Genomic DNA, 20166 nt, shown 5'->3' on the forward strand with positions numbered 1-20166 from the left:
CTCTGAAACTATGCACTGAAATGTTAGCTGAAGTTGTTCTTTGTTTAAGATTGCTTTCTGATTTTTTTTTTAATTATTTGGTCCCTAGTTAATTCAGCAGCTGGAATTAATTTACTCTGCCAGTCTGAATGGTTAAATAGCTGTTACAGGTATCTTTCATGATGCGGTGTTCTTTGGTATTAACTGTCACTTCCTGATAATATCCTACCTCATTTTTTAATTTTTTTCTTATTACCATTTATACACTCCATTTAGCTCACTTCATTTTAATTAAAGTAAGTTCTTGGTGTTCATTACCATAAATAGTATTAAGTGGCTTTCTGTTGCTGAACAACACTGAGGTCCTCTTTTTTTTCTTTTTTGTTTTTTCTTCTCTAACAAATGATTCTAGGAATTTTGAGAACAATAACACATCCTTTGCAGAGGATGAGGTGTATGGAAAAAAAAAATTTCAAATATTATTGATTCAACAGCTGTGACAGTTTCATTTCCTTACCTTTTTTCTGCTTTGGAAAGGGACTGTCATGGTTTGAGTTGTTTGGAATTTTTTTTTTTTCCCAGTCCTCCTTCAGGGGAGGGGTAACTTTTTTTTTTTCCTGTTAATAGCTGTGCCTTCTCTAGAGATACATTAATGTAACTTCTCCACAGAGGCACTTGCTTCAAGTGTATTTGTAATAGTCTCTGCCTGAAGCCAGCTGTTCCCTCTGATTCTTCTTCTTTCAGCCATGGAGAGATCTCTTAACTTTTGGCATGACTTCTCACTGACAAACAATATTGTCATACCATAAACAGTAGCGTCATCTACTCTGAAATGTTACCTAAGGTAAGGCTGTGTGAATGGTAACTAGTAAAACTATTGCTTAAATTTCACTTTAATCCCCCTTCCCCCCCACCGCCCTGTTGCATTTAAAAATTATTTTTTTCCTCCACTGTTTGGCCATACAGTGGATCCTGTAGTTTTACTAAGCATGTGCCAAAACAGTGAGTTTTCTGCCCTACCTGCTCTCTAACAGTGCATGAAGCAGAACTGGAACTGGACAAGAGTATTGTCTGACTTGGACCTTTCTCCCTCCATCCCTCCAGCTGCAGTGCTAGGATCACATTAAACTGCTTTGGCAGTATGAAATCCTCCAGAAATCTCATCTCTGAAATCCCTTTTTGAATGTAGCTGTACTTGAATTGCTGGACCCCAATAGCAAAGGTGAACTTTGTGTGAATTCACACAAAGAAAGGCTTAATTTAGGATTTATGGAATTACCCTTCCTCCCTCTTGGTCTCCTTCAAAGGAAGTTTATGGAACAATGGGGGGAATTTTTCCAGAGGAGACTTGATGAGAAGGGGGCTAATGAGCCTGAGTCATCTTTTACAGCCAACAAATGTGTCCATTTAAGTAAGACACTACTCATGGCTTAAACATTGTTCACTCCCATTTTGTAAATGTACGAGCAGGGTTGTGGTTTGGCATCCGAGACCTACAACTTGATGTAACATTTCGGAATCATGACATTCACTTTTGTATGTGGGATTGTTTGGGCAGCTGATCAACAGCACCTCCACCTTAAGCACTGAAGGCTGCTATTGTTTTCTCTGAAAGACTTGTAAGACTGGACACTTTAACAGAATAAAAATTTTAATTTTTAATTTGCATTTTCCTTTTTATGTCTGCTTTCTTTTAAGCTTTCTGTATGCAAAGGCACTTAACCTTTCACGATCCCGCTTTTCAGAAGACAGATGTTTATAGTTCCAACTATTGTGTAGGATTATTGGGTTTTTTTACTCATCGCATGAGTCCTTGTGGATTATGACATTCCTTTATGAATAAGCAAAAAGTAGATGTACAGCGAAAGAAGTACAGCTCAGTGACAAGCCTGGACTGCCTTACATATTTCACCATCACTTTTGCAAATGGCTGATACAGTTTACATTGCCCAATATAAGACTGTTAGAGTATTGTCTACATGGTCCTATAGAAGCTCAGTTGAGTTTTCAAAATGCATATTGTGCTCTCTTTCCCTAGGAAAGGGATAGGGACTGAAGTCAATGGAAAAAAAATGCCTGTTGCCATAGAAATAGTGTCTTCAGCCAACTACTGGTAACAAATTATTTAAGTGTGTTTCCTAGCTGTCTGCCTACCCCACGCACTACTTTCTCAACAGAAAATGCTGGCAGATAGCATCTTTCCTAATTGAGCGTGTTCATGATGTGTTACAGAGAATCAGCCTGTAACTTTCAAAGACAATTTGAGTTTCTGTGCGGCTCATTTATTGTATAGAAAGGTATTTATCTTACATTTTGCCTTCCCTTGCTTCCTTTGTCCAAGACTACTTGACCACAGTGACATTGGCTTCACTTCAGTGATAGAAAATGTGAGCAGACTGTGAAACAGGTGAAAGGTGGTTGTCTGTGATGCTGCTTATTGGCATTGATGAGTTTTAATGAAATGCTTAGCAGGACTGAATAAAGAAAAGAGAGGACAAAATGCCCCTTGTCATCTAAGCCTCACTTGGACTGCAGCTCCTTTTGGCAAGGATTTACTGGCTCTTTGAATAGCTGAGCAAAAGGAAAGAATGAAAGGTACCATCAAAGAAAACTGGTGCTTGCTGGATTCCTGCAGGACTAATACAGTGATGGGGAAGGAGCCTAAATAACTGATCTGTCTTTGTTGGAAAAAGACTTTTAATCCTGGTAACTCCAAATTTTCTGTGTAGCTCACTGAAAAGCACAGAGTAAAGGTGCAGTAGAGGTAGCTGGAATGATACTGGTTTCATTCCAGTAAAATCCTCTAGCCCTGCTGCACCATAAGCTTTTTATCTTGCTGATTTTTAAAAAACTAACCATCTTGTTTTTACCTGTTGATGACAAAGAGAATTCTCTTGATGGAAAATTGCTGCATTTCTGAGGCTTCTGATAACTTGAAAGAAAGGACTGCTAATACAGGGAAAACAAAAGTATTCAAGTATCTATGCCATTTTAAATGCTAATATACTATTTAATACAATTTAAATACTCATTATGGTTATTGTTCCTGTGCTCCTTGTTTCTCATTGAATACTCTGTCACTTGTTGCCAATCATATTGAAGACTTCAGGAGAGGTGATAAGAGATCTAGCTGAAATTTTTTGCTTACCTAATAACCCTGGCAGCTCCAACAGCAGCAGTTTTGGTGAGAGTGCTGAGCTGCTTAAACTGGCTCTGGAGAACTGGCAAGCTGGCCTGGCTCCAAATGGTTTCTACAGGAACTCTTATTGAGGAAGAAATTAGGATAATCGTGCCAGTCAAAAAGGCATTTGAAACACTTGTGCTTTGTCTGCTGCAGGGTTGTCCATGCTGCAGATGTCACTTGCTCCTGTACCTTTCATACAGACATGGGATGGGCTTTGGCAGCCTCCAACGGAGTTTGCCAGAAGTGCAGTTTTCTTACGGAGCTGGCAGGAGAAAATGTTGTTTAATAGTCTGCAAAAGAGCTCTCAGAGGTGGAGGAAGGGAAGGAAAAGGGGGTCATTTCCCAGTTTTGTCCATGTACTTTCTACTTTCCTTATTTAAACTTACTGGAAGAAAAGGTATTTACAAAGATGACATCTTTCTCTCTTACTTTTTTTGGGTATTATGTGGCAGGAGTGGTTTTCCTCTTGCTGAAACAGTCTTTCTAAGGCTCAAAATAGGAGCATGTCTGGAGTGGCAAAGAACTGGAGGACTCCTAAGGACAGACACTGATGAATGCTACTGTAACCAAGATGAGTTGTCGCTCCTAGTTTATGCAATCAGTTATCTTCTGGTACTTGCTGTGTTGTGTGCTGCGATCTGCTGTTTATATTGCTCAAAACAATCCATAGAACAGGAAGGCTGTGGTTTACTGTCATGTGTATGAATTAAAACAGCTTCTGAAGTCATCACGTGTGTGTAAGGTGGGGAGTGGAGAAGATGACATGCTAAATTGCTGGAAAAAAAAATGACTGGGAATGAGAAGTACATGACATTAGGAATGACAGAGGTAACACAGAGAGGGACTGCGGAGTGGCATGGGACCGTGTGTAGAAGGCATGTTTCTCCAGGATTGCTGCCTCCCGGTGAGGAGTGAGGTGGGTCCTCACGAGATTGACTTACAGGCAATAGCTACAGCAGGACTTTTTTCTGCTGGTTATACACCTTCCTTAAAAACATTTCAGCTCCATCAGTTGGTAGGAGTCCTTTAACAGGAAGGAGGAACTACTTGATTGTTTTTTTGAGTCTTGCAGCATTGGAGGTTGATAGTTTCCCTTCCACATTTGTAGCCCAGTGATTAAAGTGTCTGGCAAAATTTAGCTTTTTAAACTACTGAATTCATATCCTCTTGTGTGCAGAGAAAAGCTTGAAAATAAGCTGTAAATGCTCAAAAAGAGAAAACACTTATTTCCCTTGTCATTAAAAACCAAACCCAACCTTGAACAAGATGGGGAGAGATTTTTGTCCAGAGTTGATTCCCCTACAGAATAGAGGACTCTATTTTTTTTTTTCAAACATCATCTCTTTAAGATGGATTTTCAGTTGCTAGCAAATATATTTGGAAATAAACACCTTCCCATGAGCATTTTGCACTCCTTCATTTCATTGGGGTGTTTTTTTGGCTAGGTGAGTGATGCATAAAACCACCCCCATGATGTTATTTCTTTGTGGAGTGCTGCTGAAATGAGGTTTTTGGTGTTTCCTACGAGATCTGAACACTTCCCTCCCCCCACCCCGGAGAGAAAAATTTTCCCCAGGGATTCCTGCGTGATGGGAAGGATGTGTTGGCGGGGAGCGCCACCGCTGGGCTGGCATCTATTCTTCACTCTTTTCTGCCTTTTAGATCTAGTTTCTGCATTTTCTTTCTCTAGTTTGAACTGTAGCTTGGGGTTCACCTATTTACATTTGGAGCCGCAGGAGAGCGAACCGAGCAAGTGAAGGTGTACATTGCCAAAGAGCATCTGAGAATGAAAATAACAGATGTGTTCCCCATAAATTTTACTGAGCCCTTACTGAAAGCTTTAACACCCTTTAGTCTGCCATTTGTTATCTCCTGGGTTGCTGGAGTCCCCTTCAGGTGCTGAAGCACTGGCAGGACTCGCTGACTGAGCAAAAAGGGCTCTGTAGGAGCCCGAGTCACCACTTCAAATTTGTTTCAAAACTTTTAGATCTTTTCATCCCACTTGAATCTTATTTTACCTCCCTTATCTTGTTTTACCACTGTGTTTACTAGCTTAACTGCTCTGTTTTTTTTTAAATCTGGTTGTTAATTAAAACAGTGATTCCTCCTTGGGGTTAAGTGAATCAAGTTTGTGATCACCCTTGAGCAGAACACTTTTGTGCACTTTAAGTTGCACCAAGAGCCAAAGCAAAACTCTGCAGCTCCGAATGTCCCTGCCAGGAACAAATGGCCAGAGATGGGGACAAAATTCCTGGAGAGGCAGCTCCGCTGGCTGCGCAACAGTCCGGCTGCCCAGCGCTTGCTGTTATCACATGCTGAGAAAAGGATCACGTGAAGAGGCGGGGAATCAGCCCTGCAGAGCTGGGGTGGCATTGTGGTGTTGCTGGTGGGATCCTGGGAGCTTCTGTCTCTGATGGCACTTGTAACCCAGCATCAGATCCAAAAGGTAAGGAACTGCACCCCAGGGAAGGAGCGTGCCTGTAGTGCGGGCAGGTGACACTACTTGTAAGATGCGGTCGCTAACAGTTAACCCGTGATCAGGTCTAGCGAAGATCTGCTTTACAACACTTTATATTCTTCTCAGCTTCTTGTATTGCATTCATTTTGAGAGTGTGAGGACCCTCTCATGGCTACAAACTCTTCCAGAGGGCAGCTTGTCCCACAGAGCTCTTGGAGGAATTTCTCTTGTGCCCTTCTGTCTCCGCTGCTCAGCTCTCATTCCTGAAGTCGGTATCTGCCTGTCAAAGGATAATCTCCAGGGTATTCTATATAAAGAAACAGTAATGCTAACAGAGTTCACTTCATTTTGTAAGGGATTGCGTAGTCAACTGTGAGAAATCACACAGGGATTTTTCCCTTAGAGGAAACAATGCTTTGCAGCTTGTAAAGGAATCTCATTCTTATTTGGAATCTGATCATGTTAGAAGGCTTTGTAATTTAATAGTTGCTGGTTACACATCTTAGATAAGGTATCCTTAAGCCACAAAGGCTCTAGCGATGATATCTTCTCTGCTTTGTGGACTGAGGGGTTGGGATACATTGTTCTTAATTGTATGGAATCTGAGCCTGTTAATGAACTATCTTTTTTACAATAGAAACCCCTCCTGAAATTAAAAATTAAGAGCAGGTTGTCCAGCTGCAGAGCTGAAGTTGGGATGCTTTTCACACTGAGCTGAGGCACAACGGAGGGCTGGAACTGTTGTTTCTTGCTTTGTGCTGCTTCCCCTGAGGACCCTGGAGGGAGAGCAGTCACCCCCATCTCTTCCAGTTCCACAAGGATGGCTTCCTTGTCCTAGAGCATTTTTTCACCGCAGAGGAGTGTGACAGCATGAGGAACCAGATTCAGAGAATCGTAGCAGAGATGGAAGTGCCACCGCACTGCCGCACTGAGTTCTCCACCAAGGAAGAGGAGCAGCTCCAGGCGCAGGTACCGAGAACGGCAGGGCTGTCCCCGCTGGAGCGCTGCAAGGAGAAAGGGAAAAGGCAAATAGCTGCTCAGGATTCTCTCTGGGGGAAGAAGACTCTTTCTTCTAACTGCACATAACATTGTGAGTGGCATTTGCTCTCCAGCTTTCTACAAATGTTTGGTGGTGGACTTATCAGAGGGAGAAGGAGGAGAGGGTGCGTGTGGCTCTGCTGTGCTTTCAGCCCCTACAACCATTGCCCCTGGTAGCCACAAGCAGCTCTCTCAGATCACTTTGTACTTGTTCTGCAGACAGAAAATAGATTATTTTCCAGGCAGCCAGCAAAAGAAAAGCAAGAGTAGCCTCTACGTGAGACATTCTTGTAAAGTCCTAATCAGTGCCAAGAGATTTAGTATTGTGGAAAGCCTTTGATTGTGATTTCTATTGACCGTGTTTTGTTTATGCTGCGGCTTGATGGGAAAAAGATGCAGGTGAGTATTAACGCTTTGATCAAAGGTTCATTTATGTTTTTACAAGGACACTATCTTTACTGGGCTCTTATCCCTGACAGGGTAGCTCGGATTATTTCCTAACCAGTGGAGACAAGATTAGATTCTTCTTTGAGAAAGGTGTTTTGGATGAGAGAGGTAAGCTCTGGCCTGAGTTAGCCACAGGGAGGGGACAGGAGAAGGCTGAGTGAGGGGTCAGGGGCCAGTTTCCACCTCGAGGGACAATTCCTGCTTTGCAAACAATGTCACATTCTGGTTTTGTTTTGTAGGTAACTTTCTAATTCCAAAGGAGAAATCCATCAGCAAGATTGGCCACGGTATGTTTAAAGGATGGGGTTTTGAGAGATGGACAAAAGGGATGCGGTTTTCGGACATGAGGATTTCTCCAGACCTGCTCACTATAAATAACCTTGGCCATCTGAGTTGAAAACTTTGAGCAGAGAATCGACTTCTTCTCTCTTGTGTTGCTTTTCTGTGCCTCCTGGGGATCACTGTGTCAAATATTGCAAACTTCACGCCCTCTTGCCATTGTGGCCACCCAGATCTTGTGTTTCCAACCCCAGGCTGTTTTACTCTGGGTTTCTGCATTAACTTCTTCAACTTGATTTCTACACGCCAGTCTGCTTTTCCCCATGTTGCTCTGTCGCTGTGTCTGCAATCCTCTCCATGCTGCCCCTCACTCTTTGCTATCAAAGGACTTAAACATCTTCCATTATGATCCTTTTCAAAAAACCCTTCTAGGAGGTTTTTCAGCTACACATAGCTCAGAGTCACTGATGTGTGAAAGTTTGGACTTCAGCCCTTGCCTCCTTCATGTAAGAGATTGCTCTAGTAAATTTACCACCTGAGACTGGTCGCGTTCAGTACAGATAAAATTCTGTCTTCTGTGTCCTGTGCAGGGCTGGGTTGCCAAGGCCGAAGCTGTCCTCCCTCCGTTGGTGTCACCAGCCCCTTTTCTTTACCCTTATTGGTTTCAGTTTGACCCATTTCCTCTCTCCCAGCTACCAAACCTGTGTTTTGATGCCTTTTGTTTTCAAACAATACATGGAAAAAGAGAGCAGGATTCATGGCATCTCTAAACACATGAACTTTGTTCAGATTAAACTTCACTAAACTTGGAAATTCAGTACTGAGTGTTCTCAGTGCTTTGGTTTTCTCAGAAAAACACTCTCCCTCTCCCAGTCCCCTGCCATTCTGTTACACTTCAGCTTTTCCCCAGGGGAAGTGAAAACAACTGTAGATGCCTGCAGACTCAGCAACTTAACAATTCAAAAGGCTTCTTTAGACTTATTTTTTGTAATTACTCTTTTGGTCGAGTCTGGTCTCATCCCTTGCTCAGGAGCAGCCCCTGCTGGACCCAGTCGTGTGTCCTCGTGGCAAATTTGATCACGATGAGACGGGGGCATGATTCAAAGTCTTTGCTTTAGGGTTTTGTCAGAGTTGGGATGTAGCAAGTGTCTGTGCGCAAACAGCTCTGACCTGCAGGCTGTGGCCCTCTGCGAAGGGCACCAAAGAGAAGCCCTAGTTCATTTTTGTAGTAATTACTTTTATGGTAGATCTTAAGAACTGTGGTTTTTAAAGGGTGAATTCACCAGTGTGCCTCAGGGTCATCTATAGTGGTTGTCGTGTTAGCATTTGCATAATATAACACTTAATCACATAACACTCAATTTTTGTTCACTCTTACACACTATTTTTATATAGCTGCAGTTTGTGACCAGTGAGTGATTATATTTTTGGTCTCTAAAGCAGATTGTACAAATCTACAAGTATCGTATCACCTTAGGCATGATAAGCCACGTATATGCGCTCTTGGGAGGCATGAAAGTTTCTGGCTGCAATTTATCTCGCTTGGCTGTTGTCTCCGCAGCTCGTCATTGAGAGCTGCCAAGTTCCCTTCTGTTAATGAAATCTTCACTCTGAGCCTTTTCTTTCCCCTTAGCTTTACATGCTTATGATCCTGTCTTCAAGCAAATCACCCACTCCTCCAAGGTGCAGGTGAGCTGTTACTGTTTTCTAGAATGGTCTGGGGGGAAAAAAAAATTACGGAGTAGTTAATCTTAATTTTCTAGACTCCCAAGGTTAGTAATTTTGTCTGTAAAAGGAAATGGAAATATCTTCAAAGAATAATGCTTTATAGTGTGCAGAAAACAGCAAACATAAATCTTGGAAAGTTTTCTTGCAGGAATTGGGAAGAAAACTAGGCCTTGAGAGACCGGTAGTTGTGCAAAGCATGTACATCTTCAAGGTACAGTAATTCAAGTAGTCTTGTAACTCAAAAAATAAGATCCTCTTAGGTGGGAAGCTGTGAAACTCTTCACACATCACCTTTCTTTCCTTGCAGCAACCTGGCATTGGTGGTGAAGGTGAGATTCGTATTATCTCTGTATCACACTGCAGATAATACTCCTTTAGGAAAGGAGTATTACCAGGAAAAAGGCTCAGAATCAGACTTAAGCCTGTGAGTTTTGTGGTCCAAACCTTCTTAAAATTATTAAAAAGCATCCACGTTTTCCAGGAATGTTTCTACATCGTATGCAGTTTGAACAAAGAGATACTTTTACATTTGCAGCAGGCTGGAAGGTGGTATTTTTATGTAAGATTTAATGACAGATGGGTGGGCAGAGTAGGTCAGGTGAAGTCAGGGAGAACAAGCTTGCTGTCCTTCTAGCAGTGCTGAATTCCTCAGGCATGAAAAGACCCTAACAACTGTGTCTCGTTGCAGTGACCCCACACCAGGATGCCACTTTCCTGCACACGGAGCCTCTGGGCAGAATCCTGGGCTTCTGGATTGCCCTGGAGGATGCCACGCAGGAGAACGGCTGCTTGTGGTTCATTCCTGGCTCTCACACCAGTAAGAGTCCTGGTAGTTGGTGCGTGCTGTGAAATGCGCTCCCTTGTCTTGATTAAGGGCGGAGGGTAACACTGGCCCGTGTTGTGTTCTCTGCATCGCGCAGTGCCTGCAGAAACACGCTGCTATTCTTGTTTGGTGAAAGGATGACTTTATTTACTGCAAGGGTCTCCCCCTGTGCTGTTGTTAAATCTACAACCACATTTCTCAGCACGTTATTAACTGCTTCACTTTGCTCTTGGCCACCAGTCTATCACAGGAGTCTGATATAACAGTATTTTTTAATAAAAAATACATAGTATACATGACTGATACTGTGTTCAGTTTGAAATTGATATCTAGCCTAGAAACAAAGAATCCAGGGTACTGGGGCAAGGAAGAACAGTCCTCCTGAATTTTTATTTACTCCAGAACTGTTAAGGGGAGGTCTGTTAAAACTGCTCCTGAATCCTTTTTTTTTCACTTCATTATTATTTCAGAAGCTTCCCCTGCAAGATTCAGAGTCTTCCTTGCCAGGCCACTGAGATTTAAGACTTTAATGTAAAGAAGGTCTTAAACTACTAGGTCCTTTCTTCCTGTAGTGAAACAGGTCATTGCTGGTGCTCCTTCCCCAGCTTTGACTGTAGCCTTGAAAATGTTCACCAGGTCTGATCTGGACTGCAAAGAGTCAAAGGCAAATCCTCCTTTTGCCTTCCAGAGTAGGAATACAACAAGAAATCACTTTTTTTTTTTTAATCCACTCACATAACTATTCTTCTTTTCCAGGTTGCGTCCCCTTCACAAAGATCCCCTTTTTTTGCCCTGGCCAACAAAATTTTTAGACTTGACAGCCCTGTGTAAGGGGAATAAAAATACTCCTACACACACACACACACACACACACACAACTGTCAAATACTGGTCTGAATTTCAGTAGACAAGGAAAACCTCCAAGCCTACACAAGGATCACTTGGACACCATCCAAGCCGTCGGAGAACAGTCGGTGTCCCAGGGGAACACACAGACAAAACCAGATCAGCACAGTCATGTAATGGCTGTTGTGACCAATGGTAGTTGCTCTGTGTGTGTAACCACTATTGGATTACCAGCGTAGTTTTCTGTTTTTCACTACCCCGAGGGAACACTAATCAGCTTTAAACTGTTGCTCACCGAAGCATTCACTTAGTGAGTGTAATCATACTGCTCTTAAGGTACTCATCCCTCATAAATTCTGGAGTCAGCTGCACTGTGATTGCAATTTATGCTCTTACAGAAAGGAGAAATGGACCAAAGGTTGGCTTTGCATAAGTGTAGACTGCTTGTGTTCCTAAGGGGCTATGTTGCAATGCACAGAAAGAGCCAGAAATGCAAACGAAAGGCAGTTATTTATCAGTTTCTGCCACAGCTGGAAAATCGTAAATCTTTGCTTAAGGAAAAAAACCCACCCAAATTACTAAGGAAAAGGTTAAATATACTACAATAATAAAGTTCCTATCATTGCCAAGAGAAATCACAGATACTGTTCCTCTGCTGTGCACAATGTAACTAGGTGTTTAATTTTTATGTGTGTTTGCTTATTCTGTGGATTTGCAGGCGGAATTACCCGGAGAATGGTTCGTGCAGCTTCAGGTACCTCAACATGTGTGGAGTTTGTAGGCTCAGAGCCGGCCTACGATAACAGCCAGTTCATACCTCTGCCTATAAGTAAAGGTAAAAACAACCCCCAAACAAGTCTGCTTTTCAGCTTAAGAAAAATGAGAGTGCTAAAATTGTATTTTAGCACTTTCAACTTCCCTTATATTTTAAAGCTAGCATTTACAATTTGAAACAAGCGGTATGGATGTTTCTTTCAAACAGGTGGACTCATTCTCATCCACGGTGAAGTCGTCCATAAGAGTGAACTGAACAGCTCGGAGTCTTCTCGCCACGCGTTCACCTTCCATGTGATGGAAGCCAAAGACACCAGCTGGAGCAAAGAGAACTGGTAAGGTTGCCATCCTAACAAGCAGCTGAGGAAACTAGGGCCTTTTCAATGCAATAGCCAGCATAAACTTTTATTGGTGGTCTTGCATGTCAGAGTTTCTGTTGGTAGTACCTCAGTTAGCACTGATTTCATACCTGTAGAACTGGAATAGCCTCTGAAGTTTTGTTTTTACCTCTTCCTTACTTCCTAGGCTCCAGCCAACTCCTGAACTGCCTTTTCCATCGCTCTACACTTGAAGTTAGCGATTGGCTTCTGGAGTCAGTAGCTGATCAATATTCCTTTCTGATTGTTCATTCATGTTCCCTTTACATACAACTTTCACTAGATCAGCTCTCAAGAGTAATTAATCCTCTTCTCAGAACGAGGACCCTTGACACAGCTGAAGATACCTGCATTAGACAGAAGCTTCTACCACAGCATGAGCCCTACTAGTATGGGAATAGTCGCCCAGTTCTTTTGGTAAGGAAACTTCTTCAGTCTTGGGAATAGACCGTTAAAGACAATTGCACCTTGACTGGGACCAGTTAAGAAGTATTTCTTCTTGCACATACTGAGTATTTTTTTTCTGTTTAAGTCAAGAGCTTGTCTAGTGCTTTTCTTGGCTGTGTCAATCCCAGCAATTCAGGTGAACATGTCATATAAGATATCCGACTTCTACCCTTAGGTCTTTGTCCTATTGTTTGAATAACAGTGATTAAAAATAATCCTATTGTGGGCAAAATTAAGCAGGAAGTCTACTTTTATAATAAATTTTCTAAGTATTTCTAGCAAACTGTAGCTGAGTGTTTGATCTCTCGGTGTGTTGATTAAAAATATTACAGTTCTTAAAGATTTATGTTGAAATTATGAAAAGAAAAAACCCCAATCAAACTCCTAACAAATAAAAAATTAGAAATTCTCCTTTTCATCCCCCTCATCTTTTCTTTGAGGAAGATAGTGTGACCTTCTCCCAACAGACGGGGCCAGTGCTAAGTTGTCTGATGACCGGTTGGAACTCTCAATATGCACAAGAACAATTACTATCCCCAAAACCCCAACAAAAGCAAACCAACTTATAGCAAGGTGAAGCCTAAGGAATGTTAAGAAATATAAGTTACATCCGAGGCAACCTCAAGCCTGTATCCTAAACTGAGCAGCTGTATAGGTCTAATTTCAGTGGCACTGGTGCAGTGGCAACCCTGAGATATGAGCCTGGTATCATCAATGCACTAATTACATCGTAGCAACCTTAAGACTGCTCAACCCTGGCAGAGTGAGCCCCAGTTCTTACTGACTCATCCCTTTCAAAAGTATATTGCCTGTCTCTGGCATTTGTTTGATGCAAAATAGGCAAATTTGGTTTCTTTATGGTAAGATGTTTCCTTTCAGCCCTTTGGGCTTTGCTAGGCAGTGCAGAATAGGTTCAGTACAGCAAAGAATTCATCACAGAGGAATGATCAGGTGGCTGTAGTAGGAATTAGGAAGCTGCGTAATGGCAACAGCAATAATGTTCAAAGTTTCTGCAGGTACAGCTGCTGCCCCTCCCCTACCTTTTCTACAGTTTGTTTGAAAGCTGTGAGTGGGGCGGAGGCAAAGTGACTTCCTTTAACTCTGGTGCTATTTTGTGATGTTAGGGGTGAAGCCTGTGGCTCGTGATGGAAGCAGCTAAAGCTTTTTCCGTATCTTTCCATTAGAAGAGTTAATAATTTAGAATAGCACCTTTCTGCTGAGGAGTGATAGTTTGTCCTCCGATTACATGCATCACTACCTGCAATGTACAAAACCATCTAGTTCAAGTGCATAAATAAAAGCAAGAAGCTGGATTGGATTTGCAAGATTAAATGTGAAGGAAACTCAGTCTAGCACAATTACTGAGTTTGGCTTCCTACAAAGAGTATCTGACAAATTACTGCATTATTAACCAACTCCGGACAATTTTGACAACCTTGGGAAAAGCAGTATCAAATCTCAGGAGCCCTGCCCAGGCTGGGGAGGGGTAAATTGGGCAATGCTGCGTCTCAGCTATTCGAGTCCTGGCTTGTTGCAGGGACAAACACACTATTAGACTCTGGGGCCAATTTTGCTGGCTTGGTCTGCTGGCCCAGAGCACTAGTTTCACTCCACCCCTGCTCTTATTCTCACTCCTAAGACACAGTCTCAGGGCTAGGACTGCAGGACAGTATTGTGTCAGGTATCTTGGACTCACACAAAACTGTTCCCAAAAGTGAATAAAAGAAGTGTCAGAAGTTAACTGCATCCTGCAAACAGGAATCGGGGAATGCAAGTCTTCTGCTTTGACACTTCTCAGGGGAAGGGCAGAGGCAGGGAGGCGTATGTGTTAATGTGCCTTGTTCTAATGGACATTTGGCAAACTGGCAAGAAAGTGTTTAATACATAAAAATTAGGTGGGTTTTTTTTGGCCACAAAATTGGTAGTAATAGGTTTAATTAAATGGACAGAATTAAATAGCTTTACTCAATTTGTTGACAGACACATTTTTATAAATTATTTGATTAAACATCTAGCTGAAAAAAATGTGAAAAGTAGAAAACTGCAATAGTATTAAAGTTTATTAGTTTTAACAGATTTTCTGCTTTCATGATTAATGTGCAATTAGTTTTTTCTGTGACTCCGCTTAATTTTTTTCCCCCTATATTGAATGTTATTCAAAATTAATTTAGAAATTAAAATCTTGAAGATACAACATTTTTCTTGTTGCATACATCTCCAGGGCTAAAACTGCAACTCTCTTGTTAGTACTGCTTGGAATAAACAGTCTCTTACATTCTCAAACCTCCTGTACCTGCCCCAGATAAACTTAGCTATTATAGCTACTGAATTTGAAGCTGTGTTCATACATCGTAGTGTGTTAGTATGGCTCCTGTTGACGGTGACTGGATACATTGGGACAGTCACATTCACTTTGTATAGATGGTGGCCACCCTCATTATAAAACATGCTTTAAATGGTGCTCATACAGAAATAAGGAGTTTGCATATGCAGTAATACAAGACTGCAGGGCTCAGTACAGTAAAACAAGTTTTGGCTCTGATGCAGTACAGAGGTGGCAAAATCTGAGAGGTTTGCTTATTTTTTTTTTTCCTCTCATTGACTTACCTCTTCTTCCTCTAACTCCTTTGCCTCTGAGCACCCAGAAGAGACAGAAAAATAGCATTTGTGTTTAATAATCCAATTTACAAGTCACATTTGTGGTGTTCTGAGAACATAAATCAACTCATGCTATTTTAAACAGGAGGAAAAGAACAAGACCAAACCAAAACCTTTATTTTAAAAGGTCTTTTTCATTTCTATTTTTAAGAATTTTATCTGCTGTACCAAAAGCAGTGTTTAGATCAGCTTTGAGCTCTCAATACAGTGCATATTCTATTACCGCTTTCCTCTAGAAAGGGAGAAACCTCTGTTCCTGGAAGTGCTTCTAAGCCATAAACATTACCTGGAGGTAGAGAGGCAACAGTAGATTATCAATTTGGGTAGTATAAGCTTCCAAAAGAGAAACTAAACTCACAGACACCAGAATCCAGGCATAGCTGGAGTTCAGATTCACACTGCTGTCAAAGATCAGAATAAGAGCCACAGCAATGATCTGAGCAAAAATAGCTGTCATTGTCCCTTCAAAGGTCTTCTTTGTTCCTGGCCATTTGATTTCCCCCATTGTACTACCAAAAACAGAGGCAATAGTGTCTCCTACCCCTACTGCCAGTACCCCCGAGTAGGGGATCAGTGCTCCTGCCCCAGACAAGGTACCTTTAGGAGCACAAGATCTGGGGAACAACCATACTGGGAGGGACATGCCAAGGAGGAGATAAATATGAGTCAAGATTAGAGGTCCACTGTCTCTTTCATCCAAGAAGAGAGACAGCAAATGCCTAAGGGTTTGGCCAAATGGTTTGATCCTGAAGTACCGAATATACTCTAAGAAGATAAACACTGCCAGACACAGTACTGCAGCGATGTAGAGAAGCTGGCGGTCATAGATTAGTCCAGGAATGTAAGTAGCTACAACAATGAAATGGAAATATTTCCTTGTTATAGTTGAAGCCTGGTGTTTTTTAGATTCAGACGATCTCTTAGCATTCTGGTAGAAAACTACACCACATGCTGAAGCAGCCAAAAAGGTCCAATATACAAGAAGGTAAACTCTTGTCTGTGTCTGAAACAGAAACTGGAGTAGCCAGAACAAAGGGTTCCTCTGGATCAGTCGGTAAAGCCAAGGCATGATGACCCCTAAGCCTAGCACTGCTGTCATCATGTGGAAAAACATGGAGGAGATCCACGTACCCGAATCCATGAAAACGAAGAGCACAGTGAAAAAAAGCCCAAGAAGAACAACTCCAACAACTGCTACCAGAAGGAAAAAGTCTATGGGATCGCCTCTGCCCTCAATTACATTCAGTGAGCGTTTAATGAGCTGATTGAGAACAAAACTTATACCTCCGAGAACTAGCAATGCTTCTCCAGGAGTAAAGCATCGAGGCAACAAGTACAGCAAGATCATACTGAGGTAGACAAAAATTAGCAGCACTTCTAGGACCTCTATCACTTCTGAAACAGTCAGAGAGTGCTTCATGGTATAGATAATTATACTGCCAGCAACACCGGTAAGTATGCAAGTGTTGGTTGGCACAGGTTTTGTGATGCCAACCGCTATTACAGACAGAAAGAGAGCAACCAGCATGCCAGTGGAAGCTACAACTATGCCAAAACGTTCAAAGTACACTATGCCAGCGGACTTGCACCTCTCCTTCATCACTATCCCCAACAAGGGGATGACCATGCTAGCTGGCAGGAGGCCACTGTTCGCTGCTGTACGGAACTGGAATACAGCCCCACCCAGCTGCAGCAGACGGTCCCATTTGAATTGGACATAAAAAGCCTGGATGGCGAGAGCGACAGCGCACCAGGAATACCGGTCCCACACCACAGCGTGCACAAAGAGAACAATGATGAACACGATCAGGGATTCCACCAGCACTGGCTTGTTTAACATGATTCCAGTCCAACGTGGGTCAAGCTTTCAAAATCTTTCTCAGGAGTCCCGATGTGCTCAATAGTTGTCCATTAGGAAGAATTCCCTTTCATGCTACTACAATTCCTATTAAAGAAAAAAAAAAAAAGCAAACAATTAAAGCAACTACTAGAAAAGCGAAAGCTTCCACACAGCTGTTTTGTTCTTAAGCTCAATTTAAACTGATAATTAGGTGCCAATTGTTAATGTCAGTGCACAGGTGAATAAAAAAAAAAAACCCCAAACCAGTGAGGTAATGGATCAACCAAAACTGTTAACCCTCCCTGAGAATCAGAGAAGTCAGCCTGCAGTGACAGAAATGAACCGCTGAATACTGGGGTATTCAGATACAGTTTTAAATATTTCTGTTGCACTGTCTTTGAAATGAAATATGAAGCAAACAAGCCATAAATATTTCCAGAAGGCTTCATTGTGATGGTGTGAATTTGAAATACAGTTAATTTGAAGTTTAAAGATAATTTTAGAACCTATTTTTGTATGCAGTTTTCACTGTAGTTTTACAGAATGTTCCTCCTTTTATTAAATATTTCTTCTCCCACTGCTGTGCCAACCCTCCTACGTACTTTTCTCTCTTTCTGTTACTGGTGTTATGATTGAATACTTCCACTACTGCAGCAGGTGTTTTATAATGCTATGTAGTATTTACAATAAAAGTAGGAAAGAAAACATCACAATCATTAAAAAAAAAATTGTCAAATGGCATACTTTATCTAATTTTGGTCTATTACCAGAACTGTCAAGATAAGCTGTTGGAAATCTGCGCACAGAAAAATCAAATGAAAAGAAATAATTGTGCCTGCAGCCATGACAGGATGTTCATCACATCCTTAGTATTAAGCAGCTTAATTTGTTCTGCTTCTACAGCACTGCTGGGTCATATTTGTGACAAAGATACCTATTCTAAAATATGCTTCTAGTCCATCTTGACATATTGGCAATATTCTGTTTAACTCTAGGATGTGTTGCAGCCATACGATTTAACCATTATACAGCTTCATATGTGAGTAAATGAGTCTGATTTATTCTTCCTTACCTTTAAAGAAAGGTAATGGCTTAATTTCTCTTTAACCCATGGCACAGCCCCTTCCCCCTGGCAGATATCTTGATTCCCATTTTCTGAGTGAGAATCCCACACTCCTATTTTACACAGGCTCTAGGTCTGTATCAATAAGCAAAATATTTTAATGTTAGTCAGTCATTAATGACACTAGACAAATAGCAAGTCTCATCCCAAAAACATATCATTACTAAGTGATTTGTTTAACTAACCTCTGGTATGCACTATTTTCCTCAAATTCTTCAAGAGTAAGTAAACCTTGTAAGACATTCTTGATCATGCTCTAAAGCTGTCATTGTTTTCTATATCCCCTCATGCCCTTGTCTTACTAACGCTGCATTTACAGCACTTCACCTTCTCTGAATCAAGGTTCACAGCCAATGACAGCTGCATTGCAAACTAATCTTTCCTTTAAACTTTTCAACTATAAGATAAATAGTTGAGATAATCAGCAATGCACACAATGACTCTATTAAGTTAAATCATATCTTATCTTCTTTGAAGTATTATGGGCATTCAAACATTGTGCAATTCTCACCAGCATTTATTGCCTTCTGGCAACCTTTATTTCTCCTCATCCATAATCTGGTATTATGTCTTAGCCATACATAAGCCAATGCCATTATACTAGCATCTCTTTTGGGTTCTTTGAAGGTATTGGTCCTTGTTTCTGTTGGCAATAGAATGGCTGATGCAGTTCTATATACCCCTGCTGGATATGATACCTCCAGCTAAAACTTTGGATTGCTTCATCCTTTCTGGCCCACCCTTAAGCCAATTAGTAGTAAACTTACTAAATTCTGCTCCCCCAGTCTCATTACTAATATCTACATTAGCTCCCTCATGGAAGGCTAGAAGTTTATTTAAAGTTCTGGTTTGGGTTTTCATCCAGTGTTGAATGGTGTCACCAGACTACAAAGCTGATAGAGATCTTAGTAGTAATATTATTGGGTGACTATTAAAGTTTGTACCATCAAACTCCCTTACACTGTGTATCTGGAGCATTTAGTTATTTATGACTTTGTACTGAAAACTCTTTAGTATTAATAGATTTCTTTTTGGCATCCTTATTTGCATAGCCTGAAATACTTGATTGCCAAACAACTTCATTACATTTGCTGTTGCTATACAGCTAGATCAGGCCAAGTGTAACCTTTTTTGCTATCACAACTCATTTTTAAACAGAACAGGAGAAGAATTAATCATATAGTCAATAAAACAGAACTGGCATGGGCAATATCTGCCTACGACTCATAATGGTTTTGGGGTCCCACTCCTTGTTTCTGAGCACAGGGGAGGGGGAAGCTTAAGACTTACTTGAGAAAAGGTGGGGTAAATACCACAAGCTAGCCAAAGATTGAAAAAGACCTCCCACTCCGTCTGGCAGCTTTAAGGTTGCAACCCAGCTCTTGCATCAACACATGACAGCTTCCCCCAGCAGGCAGCCTGCCAGCTCGGCTATAAGACAAGGAAGAATGTCACCATATGAAACGCAGGGCTCCTACTCTAACGCACCAGCTTTGAATTTGCAACACGATGTATTTCACTGCTGAATGATTTCATTTTCTTGTGCCTGCTGCAGTTCCCTTCTTCACACCTTCCTTCAGGTAACGTGATGCTCCTCAGCACTCCCGCTCTCTCACACATCGAACGGGACCCATCGCCCCCAGTTTCAAGCCGGACTAAGCGTCTTCTGCCCGTTTCGTGACCGGCATCCCGGCTGCTCTGAGTAGGGAAGCTTCCCACCGACGTGCTCCCCAAGGCCCGCCAGCCCTCGCCTCGCCGCAGCACCTGCCTCCTCCCTGTGTCCTCCGCAGGGAGGAGGGCTCCCCTTGCCCTGCCCTTCCGCGCCGCCCTCCGCCTCCTCTCCCCCTCAGCCGCGGCACCCCGCAACCCAGCCTTCGCTACTGGGAAGCTGCGGCGGGGCACGGGTCGCGGCGGGGACGGCGACAGCAACAGACCCCGGAAGGTCTCGGAGCCGCTGCCCGGGTGAGGCCCGGGTCCCGCCGGGGAGCCGCGGCCCTCCCCGACCGCCCCCCCACCGCCCGGGAGCCGAGCGCGCACCCACCTCCCAGGACGCCGCCATCTTGGCGCTGCCGCCTGTCACATGACCCAACCCGCCGGGGAGGGGGCCGGAGGCGGAGCGGCGGCCCCACCACGTGACGCCGGCGCTGGGGAGGAGGGGGGACGAC

General features: G+C 42.4%; 2 protein-coding genes across 3 annotated transcripts; one reads left to right on the forward strand and one right to left on the reverse strand.

Moving 5' to 3' along the window:
* The first annotated feature begins 5439 nt into the window (after positions 1–5439).
* PHYHD1 (phytanoyl-CoA dioxygenase domain containing 1) lies at positions 5440–12650 on the forward strand. 2 transcript variants are annotated; one of them, XM_009490477.2, is made up of 11 exons: positions 5440–5609; positions 6432–6590; positions 7139–7214; positions 7346–7393; positions 9019–9074; positions 9262–9324; positions 9421–9442; positions 9802–9930; positions 11501–11617; positions 11765–11891; positions 12082–12650. In XM_009490477.2, exons 1-11 carry the CDS (start codon positions 5577–5579, stop codon positions 12125–12127), a joined length of 876 nt encoding a protein of 291 aa, XP_009488752.2. In that variant the 5' UTR covers positions 5440–5576; the 3' UTR covers positions 12128–12650. The 2 variants fall into 2 exon arrangements, with proteins under 2 accessions (XP_009488752.2, XP_009488760.2); XM_009490485.2 differs by lacking the exon at positions 9262–9324.
* A 1801-nt stretch (positions 12651–14451) lies between these two features.
* On the reverse strand, positions 14452–20070 carry DOLK (dolichol kinase). Its single transcript, XM_075716502.1, has 4 exons — positions 20043–20070; positions 19292–19432; positions 17951–18076; positions 14452–16983 (listed from the first exon to the last, which is right to left on the reverse strand). The coding sequence occupies exon 4, from the start codon at positions 16876–16878 to the stop codon at positions 15307–15309; it is 1572 nt and encodes a 523-aa protein (XP_075572617.1). The 5' UTR covers positions 16879–16983; positions 17951–18076; positions 19292–19432; positions 20043–20070; the 3' UTR covers positions 14452–15306.
* Between the last annotated feature and the right edge of the window lie 96 nt (positions 20071–20166).

Source organism: Pelecanus crispus, chromosome 9 (assembly GCF_030463565.1).
Source record: "Pelecanus crispus isolate bPelCri1 chromosome 9, bPelCri1.pri, whole genome shotgun sequence".
Taxonomy (NCBI): Eukaryota; Metazoa; Chordata; class Aves; order Pelecaniformes; family Pelecanidae; genus Pelecanus; species Pelecanus crispus.